Source organism: Anomaloglossus baeobatrachus, chromosome 3 (assembly GCF_048569485.1).
Source record: "Anomaloglossus baeobatrachus isolate aAnoBae1 chromosome 3, aAnoBae1.hap1, whole genome shotgun sequence".
Lineage (NCBI taxonomy): Eukaryota > Metazoa > Chordata > Amphibia > Anura > Aromobatidae > Anomaloglossus > Anomaloglossus baeobatrachus.
This window is the reverse complement of record NC_134355.1, coordinates 311182436-311196552: the sequence shown is the minus strand read 5'-3', so window position 1 is coordinate 311196552 and position 14117 is coordinate 311182436. Positions and strand designations below refer to the sequence as shown.

At 43.2% G+C, this 14117-nt stretch overlaps 1 protein-coding gene across 1 annotated transcript in view; it reads left to right on the top strand.

Moving 5' to 3' along the window:
- The window catches only part of DCBLD1 (discoidin, CUB and LCCL domain containing 1), a 112323-nt gene extending 103335 nt beyond the window's left edge, over positions 1-8988 (top strand). The window contains exons 12-15 of the mRNA XM_075340022.1: positions 1054-1138; positions 1331-1377; positions 1457-1576; positions 4100-8988. Of these exons, the coding sequence (XP_075196137.1) occupies positions 1054-1138; positions 1331-1377; positions 1457-1576; positions 4100-4623 (776 nt within the window). The 3' untranslated portion in view covers positions 4624-8988. The remainder of the gene's footprint in view (positions 1-1053; positions 1139-1330; positions 1378-1456; positions 1577-4099) is intronic.
- Positions 8989-14117: the final 5129 nt, after the last annotated feature.

The window sequence follows — 14117 nt, the reverse complement described above, 5'->3', positions numbered from 1 at the left end:
CTTGTGTTGTAATATTGTGTAATATGAATTAAAAAAAAAAAATGTTTTATAACTTGCGTGTTCCCTATGTAATTGAGCAGAGGGTCCAGTCCCCTGGGCCTCTCTTTGCCCCATGGGTGTTTGCATGCTTTTCGTGGTATCACGTCCCTTTTAGCTCCTGGAGATCCTGCGTGTGCGCACTTCTCATTCGCGCAGCCTTCTTTTCCGGGTGTTTACCTGCCGGGTTTAGACGTGCTCTGCGAATGGTCGGAACCGCAGGAGTCTGCTGATCATGCACTGTGCGCTTGTCAAACAGACAAGCAAACAACCGGCTAACAAGGCTGCGCGAATCACGCGCGTGATCTCCAGGAGCTGACTGTGACGTCGCCCATGGAAAGCATGCAAACGCCCCCATGGGGCAAAGCGACACCCTGGGGACAAGACCCTCTGCTCATTTACATAGGGGACACGTAAGTTATAAAACGTGTTTGTTGTTTTTTTTTCTTTTATAAATTCATATTACACAATATTACAACACAGGGATGGGTAGGAAGGGGTTTCTAGGCCACACATCACCCTGCTTCTAGGTTAGAGCACATATGGGACCTGACAGGTTCCCTTTAATTGCCTTCTGTTGTTCTTCTGTAATTCCTCGTGGAATGAAATGTGTGTACGAATAGATAAGGAGAAAGGCAGTGCCCAGTTATCAAGAGTATGTTCCTGACCTGTCTGACAAGGAAAATGGTAACATCCTAATGTCAGTGCAATCATACAGGTGGAAAGACAAAGGTACAAGGTTCTCCAGCAGTGCTACTTTGTACAGAACACAATTCCTTCTTCCTATTCTTACACCAGTGATTGGCTATTTCAGTCCCTCCCATAGACTGTGATTGGAGCAGCAGTGCGGATGTTCAGCTGCCGCTTCAGTCAAATGGGGGACACGGGACCACCATTATCCTAATTGGTGGAAGCACACCTGTGAGAAGGTGATATGCTTTGAATCCCTTTAATCAGTTTTTAAATGACAAATTTGATTTGATGGTTCCATAACTAATATTATGCCATTTATTTTAGGGTGGAAACTGATTGCAATCTTCATTACCCTGGCATTGGTGGTGTGTGTCTCCATAGCTGTCATCTGTTTATGCATATCGAGAAGGTACTTTTATTTGTTTTTTCATTATTTCCAGTCCTTCTAGCATTTAATGGTCACAAGTGATAGTGACTTATTTGTATGGAAATTGCACCTATGTAGATTTGTACTAGTTTTTTGTTGTACTGAGTCAGCATTGGTATATAGGTGTTCTATCATCCTGTATCCGCTGCTAATGAAGCTCGTCCTGTCTTACAGAAAACTGTTGAAAGCAGATACCTATAAGACTGAGGACCAAAATACTGGTAAGTGAGGAATAGGTGCAGATTTACACTTCGGTGGCTCCTTATGGCCTGTATAATGTAGATGTGGCCTCTTGTGCAGATTGCTGGAAACAACTGGAGCAGCCGTTCATGAGGCAACAGTCCACAGAGTTTACGATCAGCTACACTAGTGATAAGGATGTTCTGCAGAAGTTCGACCTTGTCAAGTGTGACACCGAAGGTAAGAAACTAGTGTTGCTGCATACCTTCCTTCTTTTCCCTCCTTTCTGCATACTCAATATGCCTGGGCATGAAGTCCACACCCCACATACTTACACCTAACAGCTCCTGCTAGGCCTTGTATACTGCTGCCTTCATCCATGATACTGGGTTGGTCTGCACAGGGGTAAGTGGGTGCAGAATACAGCCCAGACTCTACTGTATTACTGTAGGTATTGGCTACCTTACATATAGCCTGGTCTGTGCCAATGCAGGTTATCAAAAGTTATGCAGATATGGGATATACTTTCTGTGTCAATTTAGCTATTCAAGATCTCTTCTTGATGCCATTAACCCTTTAATAACATGGACATTTGATTATTTTTCCGCTTACAGATTGTCTCGAAATTTAGAGCCATCATTTATTTATTTTAAAATTTTTTTGGTAGTTTTCCATTGCCATAGCCTTATGAGGGACTGTGTTTTACATGAGATAATGTAGCTTTGATTGACATAATTTAATTATAATAATTTAATTAATTTAACTCAACATAAAATGTATGCAAATAAAATAGTTGCAGTGCACAACGGCAAAAAAACAAAAAACGTAATTATGCCATCTTGGCGGCATTTTACATTTTTATTGTGTTCAATTCCTTGTAAGAATGACCAGGCAGCTTTATACTACAGACAACACATATACACTGTTTCCACTGTTTCATTACTTATACATGTCCGAGAGCCATGTATGTTGTATGAGGGCTTATCTTTTCTTTACGTCGTTTGCGCAGGATGTTACTTTTTGTTGTGTTCAGAGCTATACAGATTCAGCTATTCCAGATATGTTTTCTCAACGTTTTCTGTACTGAATGGTAAAATGGTGAGAATGTAAACTGTTTAATTTTTTTATATACATTTTACACGTTTGATCACTGGCACCTTACACCACAATAATCCTGTATGGCAGACGCATGGGTCTTCAGTAAGAACCCGGCTGCCTGATAATATACAGCTGCTCTCTGCGATTGCATTGTGAGTGAGGTGGAGGGGTCAATGGAGTAGTAGAATGGTGTTACCTTATGCCTAACCACATCTAATGGGGCCTAATATCTGTCCTGGCCGTTATATGATCACACACGTTACACCAGAGAGCTTTGATTACAATCACAACATCTCCACGAGTGTAATCATCCCTAAACATGACTTAAAGGGAACCTGTCAGCAGAAATGTCCCCTAAAACCTAACAGATTCCCCCTCTGCAGCTCCTGGGCTGCATTCTATAAAGGTCCCTGTTATGATTGTGCCCACTTTCTGACCGAAAAAAAGTGTTTATAAAGTTGTACCTTTTTGGCTTCTGATTCTGTAAATCTGTCACGGGGGCGGGCTGCCTGATGGCCGTTATTCTGCCCCCTGGTCCTGTATGCCGCCCCCATCGCTGATTTCTATACTTCTGGACGCCGCCCACTGCTCCAGCCATCCCCGCGCATGCCCAGTGCCCATCTCTCGGGGATGAGCACTGTGCCCAGCGTCACGTGCATGCAGGGTTAAGATTATGGGCGGTGCTGTGATGTTTATTCCTAAGCAACCGCCCATAATCGCGGGACCGCGCTTTCGGTGTAGTCACTGCTCCGCGCTCTTCCCATCTATTTCCTGCCTCGGGGCAAGATTGGAAGGAGGCGAAGTGAGGTCAGCAGCAGCGCGCTTGCGCAGAAAGAAGCAGGCCGAGGGGGAAAGCGCGGTCCCGCGATTATGGGCGGTTGCTTAGGAATAAACATCACAGCACCGCCCATAATCTTAACCCTGCGTGCACGTCACCAGCGGTGACGCTGGGCACAGTGCTCATCCCCGAGAGATGGGCACTGGGCATGCGCGGGGATGGCTGGAGCAGTGGGCGGCGTCCAGAAGTATTGAAATCAGCGATGGGGGCGGCATACAGGACCAGGGGGCAGAATAACGGCCATCAGGCAGCCCGCCCCCGTGACGGATTTACAGAATCAGAAGCCAAAAAGGTACAACTTTATAAACACTTTTTTTCGGTCAGAAAGTGGGCACAATCATAACAGGGACCTTTCTAGAATGCAGCCCAGGAGCTGCAGAGGGGGAATCTGTTAGGTTTTAGGGGACATTTCTGCTGACAGGTTCCCTTTAACTTGATAGATTATATCTTCCGGAAGTGAAGCCATTCATTTTAATGACAAGTAGAGATTACTAAAACTGTGATATGAAGGCTATGAAATGTATTACACACCAAAAAGTTCTTCAATAGTCGAAGTTTTATTCCCTGGAACAGAAAAACCATATACAGAAATATACACATTTGGTATTTTCTTAACAATAGCGCCATCTATTGGAAGTTCACAATAAATGAGGATTAACATGGAAATGCACATTGAATTTTGGAAGATGGTGTGGGGCCTGTTTTATACAAAAGGCTCAGCCTCTGAATTGTATTTTTCCGTCTTATTCTAGTATTTATTTTATTTTCCTTTTTAGAGCCATGCTATGGCCTGGGCTCAAGTAACATTGTTTTTTCTTTTTATTTAGATTATAGGCAGTCCCTAATGATCGGCACTGGCACAGTCACCAGGAAAGGGTCAACATTCAAACCAATGGACACCGATAATAAAGACGCAATTGGTGGCCAGGATAAAGAAAACCACTATGACCGCCCCCTCAAGCCCAATGAGTACGCACTACCTCTCACATATCCGGAGCCCGAGTATGCCACCCCCATCATTGAACGCCACATAATGAGGGACTGCACCTTCTCACCAGACTCTGGTTACAACGTCCCTGTGGTATCGCTGGACCGCAAACATTCATTCTCTGCTGTCAGCTTTTCCATTTCTTCCAGTGCGGAGAACAGCGGTGGAGACTACAAGACCCCAAACAGCATACACACTGAGGAGAGCGAATATGATCGGCCTAAAGTGCACAGTACATGGGCTGCGGTGGACAGCGTGGACTATCAGAAGCCACAGTTTTGCGCTTTAGTGGCCGATGGCTACTCTTCGCCCAGGGACTGTTTAAAGCCCATAAATCAGACTGCAATAACGTCCCTCTTATGACTAGCTCCTGGGGACTATGCGTATGGAGAGCCCCATACTTAAATGTTACTGCTCAGCTGCTGAAGATAACAGGTGTTTACATGGACATTTTCCGAGTCCTATGGTAAAGTTTCGGAAACCTGCTGCACGGGGTGAAGGTTTTGCATACGTATCTGCAGCCCCAGTTACCATGTGAAATATGTGCAATGTGTACAGAAGATATTTATGGCGGACTTGATCACTTTATACCTGGCTTCTGTACAGACGTGACGTCTTACTTGACCTCTATGTAGTCGGGGTGCTTCGGACATTGCTACACTTGACTTCACTGGTGCTTTAGCAACACTGTGAATGTTTGACATGTACTCATTTTAATTTATACTCCTGTAAAACAGGACCCAATGGGGCCCAGTGTTAACCCCTTATACCTCTTCTTTCTCATACATATCTTTGGTGACTCTTCGTTGTGTTAGATATCTGCTCTCCTGAGCCAGAAAATGGGCTAAGTATCTCCTAAGTATCTCAGATACCTGCTGCATCAGTAAGGCTGTACGTCGGAATGCCGGGCTTACATAACTTCATACGTGGCTGACGTGGTCATTCGTCTATCACTTTCCCCATGTGACAGCTGCACATTGATACTCCATTTTCTCCGCAGACTTCCCTCTATGGATGGATTATGCTGTCCTTTTTAGTTGACACCTAACACATCTACCAATAATTTATGCAGAAATACAATTTTACAGGATTTCTGCTCACAATTTAGTCATAAATTAAGTAAAGTTAGATCTGCAGCCGTAGTTTGGTAATTATCGCCTGCCACGTTCTCTGCATATCCTGAGAAAATGACAGGTGATATCAGAGAGTAACAAAAGGACCTTTCACAGTCACTTGCTAAAAAGCTAATTAAAAAGTGACAAACATTATGGCTGTGCGTCAGTTGCAAAACTATATGTGACAAGTACTTGAAAAAAAAATCTATAAATTTATGATCTAGTATTAATTTTTTTTTTTATAAATCCCCTGACAAGTATAGTTTAAATTGTAAATGTGAACAGATACATGTTTTCCTATGCTGTTAAAGGGTATATATTAAAAAAAGAATTGCACAATGTCAATGTTTTGATTGAAGGGCGATAATGAGACCCCCTAGCAGTCACTTAAAGGCGTAGAAAACTTCATTTGAACCATCAGGGTGGATCTTGACACATCGATCCCCACCAATCCAAACTGCTTTTTGTAGGTTGTTCCAATATTCTCAATGATGCAGATAATTACTTGGTCAGAGACCAATACTTCATGAATGTAGCGATGTCAAGGCAAATATTGTTCCACAGTTTTCAGGCTGCGTTTTTAAGGAGGATCTGTCACCTGGTCAAAAGTGGCCAGTTTTTGTTATTTTGTGCTCACTGCTCCCCTTAGTATTTTGCTTTTTGATCTTCCTAAATCCGCCTTACTATTCCAGAGATATGGGCCTTTTTATTTGGTGCTAATTATGATCTGTACAAAGGGGGCAATTTTCACAGGGTAATGATACAGAGCAGCTTGAATACACCCCTCCAGAGACTTCTGAGAGCAATGTCCCCTCAGTTAAAAAAAAAAAACCCAACCCATACAAATGAATTAAGTTTAAAAGGGCCATATCTCTGACACCGTATGACTGTTTAAAAAAAAAACAATACAATACTCATAAGAGCAGCGGGAATAAAACGACAGCAAAAGCTGTCCACTTTTGACCAAAATACAAAGTGTAATATGAAAATTGACAAGCGGCTGTGATTAAGACACTTTGTGCATTTTCCAGAGTAATGCTCGACTGCACCATTGATTTCCGTTATACTCGGGCACTCGAGTTGCGCCCATCCGAGCATCCAGCTGCTTGTTTCAAGATCCGACCATCGTAGTGCTCGATCATCACTATTACTCACAAGACAGAATTACTTATAGGGCTCACTCACAGTGGCGATGAGTCTCATGTGAGAGAATCTGTAGAATTATGCAAATGACACTCGGCTCAAATTCTGCTCCGCATTGGCGCATATCAGATTGTATTGGGATGATATCAATGCAGTGTGATGTTTGCACGCACCCATAGACCTGGATGGGTGTGCACCATCCAATATATATGCTGCCAATTAGTGTTTTATTCCAAATCTGCATGAGAATAAAAGAACGCTGGTGAACACTGCCCCATAGTATAACATTGGAGTGAGTGCGATCTGATAAAACATCAAGTAGCACTCATCTGCTGTATACACCAGTGTGAGAGATGATATTGTCAAAATGGCAAGTCCACGAAAAATGTGCATTTACTGCAGATCATATCTTACATCTACATAGCAAATCCAGTGTTCTGCTCGTACATTATATTCTTTGGCTAGACCAAACGATGAGTATTGTCAGGCAGCTGACAGAAAAGAGCAGAGGTTTTAGGCCCTGTGCGCACTTACCGGATTTTGCCTCGGATTTTCTGTGGATTTGCTGCATGTTTCGCTGCAGAAAATGTTCATATAACATCTCTGCAGTGATTCACCAGCAAAACCTATGGGAAAAAAAAAATTCTGTGCGCACTATGCGGATTTTGACTGCATGTTTTGCTGCGGGATTCCCGCAGCAAAAACAATTGCATGTCAATTCTTTTCCGCACGTCGCTGCGGCATTACACTCCATTGACTCCAATGTAATTGTGAAATCCCGTAGGCAGCAAATTCTGTGCGGTTCACTGCGTTTTCCTGCGTTATTCCCTGCGGTATTTTGCAGTTTACCTCCGGTAATGTACATCGCTTGCCTGCGGTTTGCAGGGAAGTGATGTCATTACAGGAAGAGGAAGCAGAGCAGAGAGTAAACAAACACACAGATCACACACACAGACATCGAACAGACACATAGAACACACATAGAAATCAAACGGACATATAGAAAACAAAACACGTGGGCTCCGCTGCATATTTACCGTCCAGCCGAGGTAAGCACACAGCGGCGGCCCGGTATTCTCAGGCTGGGGAGGGAGAGGGTCAGGGTTAATGTCCCCCGCCTCACTCCCCCTCCCGCAGCCGAGAATATCAGCCGCAGCTGCCCCGGGACTGTCTCATGCATTATGCGGCAGTACCGGAGTGTCCCCGGCTCTTCTTGCTGCCGTGTAGCAGTGGCAGTCAAGGTAATACAAGGGCTTAATGGTGGCAGACCACCGCCATTAACTCCAGGCTTGATCATGGCAGCGTCTATGAGACAGCTGACATGATCAACCCGTAAGTAAAGTGAAAAAACACACACACCGAAAAATCCTTTTATTTTAAATAAAACACAAATAAGCCTTGTTCACCCTTTTATTAACCCCTCCCGAAATAAAGCTCCGACGTAATCCACAGCTCCGGCGTCCTGCGATGCTTACATCCAGCCGCGACTGACACTGACACAGCGCTGAATGCAGCCTCGCAGAGAGACAGCAGAAGTAATTACCGGTCATTTCCCACGGCCGGTAATGTGAACTCACTGCCGACCGTGGGAAATGCAGAGTGTGCTCACAGGGACTCTATCTATCCATCCCTCTGTCTGTCTGTCTATCTATCTATTCTTCTGTCTATTTCTCTATCTCAGAACAAAATGACTTTTTTTTTTTTTCTTAATGTGCTTTATTGCATTGAATGCAATAAAGCACATACCAACCCGCACGCGGCAATACCGCGGTAAAACGCATGCGGTTTTCCGCTGTTTTTTACCGCGGGTGCGGTAATCTTTGAATACCTGCGGAATTTTCTTGAGAAAATTCCATTTTCCAGTGCGCACAGGGCCTTATACAGTAAAGCTGCATTTATATGCACAAATGTCACAGCAGTCAGACTAATCTTACAGATTGTAAAATTGCTCTGAGGTTGCCATTGACAGCAACAGATAACTTCATCTGCTTTATCTTCTACAAAAAACAATTTTGATTTGCTTGGACAAATTTTTCAGATATCTGTACATGTAAATGCACCTTGGATGTTAGGTGACTATAGGTGGATACACATGAGCGGTCATCCATGGTGGGAACATATCTTCGAAGCTGCTGCAATGTTATTTGAAAATTGCTGACCATGAATAGTAGTACCTGGCCATCCTGTTCACCAAGATCAACCATTTCTATTTAATCTGCTGTAACAGTACAACTAGTATTGGGTGTCCACCATAAATTGTTGCCGTTTCTACTGTTAAAATGAGATATCTATTTCCCTTTTCATGGTCTGAATTTTATTTTTTTTATGTTACAAGGACCTGTTACCAGGATTTTCCCTTATGCACTGCAGTCACCACCAGTGAGCTCTTATATACAGCATTAAAGAATACTGTAAATAACAGCCCAGGCCACTCTGTAAAAAAAAAAAAAAAAAAAAAAACCTTTTATAATACTCACCTATGGGGCTGTCTGGTCCAATGTGTGTCACTGCTCTTGGTCCCGCGCCTCCTCCATCTTAGGCGTTCACCATCCTCTTGCCCAGCCCCGTCGGCATGACGTGTCCTATGTCATTCACAGAGGCCTCCATTGCGCTCCTGTGCATGTGCACTTTGCTCTGCCCTCAGCAGGCCAGATCAAAGTAATGTACTGTGCAGGCACGAGGAAAGGTCAAAGACCGGCCGCGCATGTGCACTACAATACTATGAGCTGCTCAGCCTGACAAATCAAAGAGCGCATGCGCAGGAGCACAGTGGAGGCCTCTGTGAATGGCGCAGGACAAGTCATGCCGATAGGGCTGGACAAGAGGAAAGAGATCGCAGCAGAGAGGAGGTGCCGGACCGAGAGCAGTGACACCCATCGGACCGGACCGCCCCCCCTATGAGAGTAATATACAGATCGGTCTGAGCTCTTATATACAGCATTCTAGAATACTGTGTTTAAGAGCTATCTGGTGGTAGCCGCAGCTTATAGGGGAAAATCCTGGTGACAAGTTCCCATTAAACTTATGTAAAGCTAAATCTACCCATTCCAAGCAACTTATTTAATTACTAATATCTTATATAAGATGTCACTGTTGTTTATACAGTTCATCACCGGTATACAGGCTTCTTTATCCAGTTGAACGTTCTCAAATGAAGACCATGTTTGGATTACAGGGAAGATTTTTTTTTTCTTTTTCTAAGCCCTTCATTGTGTGAAACCATTCTGAATAAATCATACACTGGGGAGCCAGAACTGTTTTTACATCTGTTCCTTTTCTTTAATCATGTGTGTGTGTGTGTGTATATATAGCACTGAAATATATTACATTGTACAGTCAGAGAACTCTCCTCAGCTTGACCATGTTAACCCCTTACTACCAAAGTCTGTTTTCACCTTCTGACCAGTGTCACTTTGGATCCCAGTTATTGAGGATGATTTTTCATGACTCACTTCAGATTTTTTTATGAAAAAGTAAAATTTAGAAATATTCACAATTTTTAAATTTTTCTGCACTTAAAACAGTCATACTAAAAATAACACTTTTTACATGTCTACTTTACATCAGCATGATTAAATAGTTTATTAGAAATGTAGAAAGGTTAGGCTAGTTTCACACTTGCGTTGAACGGCATCCGTTGCATTGCATTGTGTGACTGATGCAACGGCTGCGTTGCATATAATGGTGCAACGGATCATACAAAACGTAAAGATTTTTATTTTTTTTTCTTCTTTACAGGTTTACCGGCAGCAGACTATTGTGAACGATCAGCTGATCACCCGGCGGCTCAGCTGATCGCTCTCACAATCCGGCGGCCGGGCTCTCAGCTGAACGTTTGGCCACCGAGAAACAAAATAAAGTCTGTGATTAAAAAAAAAACATGCGCAGTGAAAAATAAAGGTCTCCGCCGCTCAAAAAACGTTACATTCTGCGTTCCTTCCGCCCGGCGCAGTGTCAAAATAACAACGCTGCGTCATCCAGCGGATGCAACGCTGACGCTTGCATTACAGTGCGTCGTCCATACGAGTCTATGGAGAATAGCGCAGTGCGTTAACGGACTGCGCTATTCTCCATGGTGACTGACTGCACTGGACACAAGTGTGAAAGTACCCGTAGGGTATGTTCCTACAGTGCAGATTTACTGCATTTTTTGGCAGGAAAAACATGGGGTTTTTTGCCACAGTTTTGCGATTTTCCATGCATTGTCTTAGGAAAAATGCTGGGAAAAAAAACACAGAAACAATTTACAAGTCAATTGTTTGGTGCAGTTTGCACCAAACTCTGCTAGGAAAAAAAATCTGCCACATGTGCACAACACTCCAGGATTCTCAAACTTTGCTGGGATGCATTTTCCCTTGCAGATTGATTAAAATTTGCAAGAAAGAAAAAAAAAAACACAGCATGGGCAAACAGCTTTAAAGTTTAGGAGTAACTTCATTTTTCCAATAAAATTTATAAACCTTGTTTTATTAGAGACCACTCCATATTTGAAGTGACTTTTAGTGGCCTATACATAAATACGTTCAAAAGCGACCCAATTTTAAACACTGCACCCTTCAACATGTTCAAAACTATGTAATGTAAAACTAATGTAGAAAATTTAACCCTTAGGGATTCATAGGAATTAAGACTGTGGAAACTAAAAATAAAAAATTATTTATTTTCAACAAATGTTGCTTTACCCAAATCTCAAGCGGAACAGGTGAAAATGGAAACAATTTGTTGTGCAATTTGTCCTGAGTGCGACTGTACCCAATATGAGGAGGGAAGAGTACTGTTTGGGCGCATGGCAGTGCTCGGAAGGGAAGTGGCGCTATATAGATTGCTGACATTGTTTTATTTCAAGATCCCCAAAAGTACCAAAACAGCAGAATCCCCATAAGTGACCCCATTTTGGAAACTATACCCCTAAGAGAATTCATATAGGGATGTAGTGAGCATTGTAAACCCACAGGTGATTCACGGACTTGAATAACATTGTGTTGTCAAAATGAAAAATTACACTTTTTCCACAAAAATGATGCTTTAGCCCCCAAATTTTTCATTTTCAAAAGAGAAGCTGGAGATATTGAACCACACAATTTGTGTATGACTAAACCCAATGCATTACTGTTTGGGCACATTGCAGGGTTTGGAAGGGAAGAAGCCCAATTTGATTTTTGAAGCACAATTTTGGCTGGCATAGAGTACGGATACCATGTCACATTTGAAAGGCCCCTGACATGGCAAAACAGTAGAAACCCCCACAAGTGAACCCATCTTGGATACTACACCTCTTAAGGAAGTCATCTAGGGCTATAGTGATCATTTAACCCTCAGGTGATTTACAGAATTGTATGACATTGAGCTGTGAAAACGAAATGTTACTATCTTTTCCACTAAAATGTGGCTTTTGCACCCTAAAATTTAATTTTCAAAAGGGCAAATGGACTGTACAGTGTTATATAATTTCTCCCGAGTTCGCCCCTGCCCTATGTGGTCGAAAACTACTTTTGAGGCACAATGCAAAGCTCAGAAGGGAAGGATCACATATTGGAGTGTGGATTTTGCTGCAATGGTGTGGGTGTACAATATCGCATTGGCAGAGCCCATGAAATGCCAGAAAAGCATGAATCACCCACAAATTACCTAGTTTTGCAAACTGCACTAAATAAATTCACCTATCGGTACAGTGAGAATATTGACACCAGGAGGTGTCACAAAATGTTATACTATTAGGTGGTGAAAGAAAACTTTTTTTACTACTAGAATATTGTTTTAACCAATTGTTTAGATTTCTAATTTTCAAAAGGGAAAATAGGTAAAAAAAAAAAAAAATGGACCCATAATTTCTTACACAATTTCTCCTAATGTGGCAATACCCCTCCATGTGATTGTATAGTAATGTTTGGCCACACGGCAGGGCTCGGGAGGGAAGAAGCGCTATGACTTCTGGAGCAGAAATTTTCCTAGAATAGTTTGCAGAGCCCCTTAGTGCCAATGTCTCTCAAGTGACCCCATTTTGTAAAATTACACTCCTCTGGGATGTAATGTCAAACAGAGACGCTAACTGTGGTTTAGGAACACACTGGGGCGCAGACAGGAGGGCATTTGGATTTGGGAGCACAAATTTTGTATTTCTTTTGGGAATGGTAGGAAGAGGAGCCATGTTGCTTTGCCAGAGCCTTTGTGCTACCAGTAATGTGGAAGCCCGCTATATTTCTGTTAAGTAATGACAGACCTGAGTGCAGTCTTGTTTGTTGTGGGATGAGTTGAAGCTTAATTTATTGGTAATATTTTGGAACAGTCCACATTTATCCTGTGCTCTGCACTGAGCACTTACATCAGGGTTTCTATCTAAATTTCCAAAATACATGATTCAGATGAAACCAGCGACAGATCTATTCACTAATGAGGCAGTAGTGTTACTAAAGACTCAGTTTCATTTCTATTCAGCTGTGTCTAGCTTTTCAGATGTGCACAAAACTGTGGTTTATTGCATTTTTGTGCAGACCAAAAAAAGTGTTTAAAAAAAAAAAAAAAAACAAACGCCACAGGCCAGATGGGAGTTCAATTACTCCCTCTGCCTCATTACAGTGAATTTTCCATTGGGCATTTGGTATGAATCACAGTTTTCAGAGACTTACACGGAATCCCACAATGTAAGTGCTCAGTGAAGAGTGCAGGATAAATGTGAATCACTCCTTACTGTGACTTGCCACGTCTGTGAGACACCTCTCGTCCGGGACCTGTCCAGCTGCCACCTTACACAGAAAACCAAAATTTGCGTTAGTATCAGAACTTTTGACCACAACTGGAGATCCCGCTGTCGTGATTAACAGCGGCAGGTATGGGGTTAAAACCAACTGAGAACTGTTAATTGCTATTTTAAATTATCACATATATTATTACACTGACCGATACGGATACACATTTGTTCACAACTATACATACACATAATAGCTGTATAAGGCTAGGTTCACACTTCCGTTAAATTGTATCAGTCACAATCCGCTGCTCTGGTAAACAACGGAATCCGTTTAGCGGATTCCGTTGTTCCCATAGACTTGTATGAGCAGCGGATTGTGACTGATGATGCTGCGTTGCACCCTCCGCCCGACTGATCAGTCGTGGAACGACTGACCGCTGGGCGGGAGGAACGCAGCATGTAACGTTTTTTGAGCAGTGCAATCCGTCGGATTTCGCTGCGCATGCTCTCTAGCTCCCTGCACACATCACCAGCTTTGCTTGGTTACCCGATATTTACCTTGGTTACAGTGCAAGGAGCCAGCGCTAAGCGGTGTACGCCCGTAACCAAGGTAAATATCGGGTGCTTTGCTTTACCCGATATTTAGTCTGGTTACGTGTGCAGGGAGGCAGACACTTCACCGCTCGGTTCCGCCCCCTCCCGCACTCCGCACATGTACACACACAACACTCACTCACACACTCACCTGTCCCCAGCCATGCAAACCGCAGCACTGCCACTGACATCCTCAGCGCCTGGCTCCGCCCCCGCTCGGCTCCGCCCCCTCCCGCACTCCGCATGTGTACACTCACTCACACTCTCACCTGTCCCCAGCCATGCAGACTGCAGCAATGCCACTGACATCCTCAGCG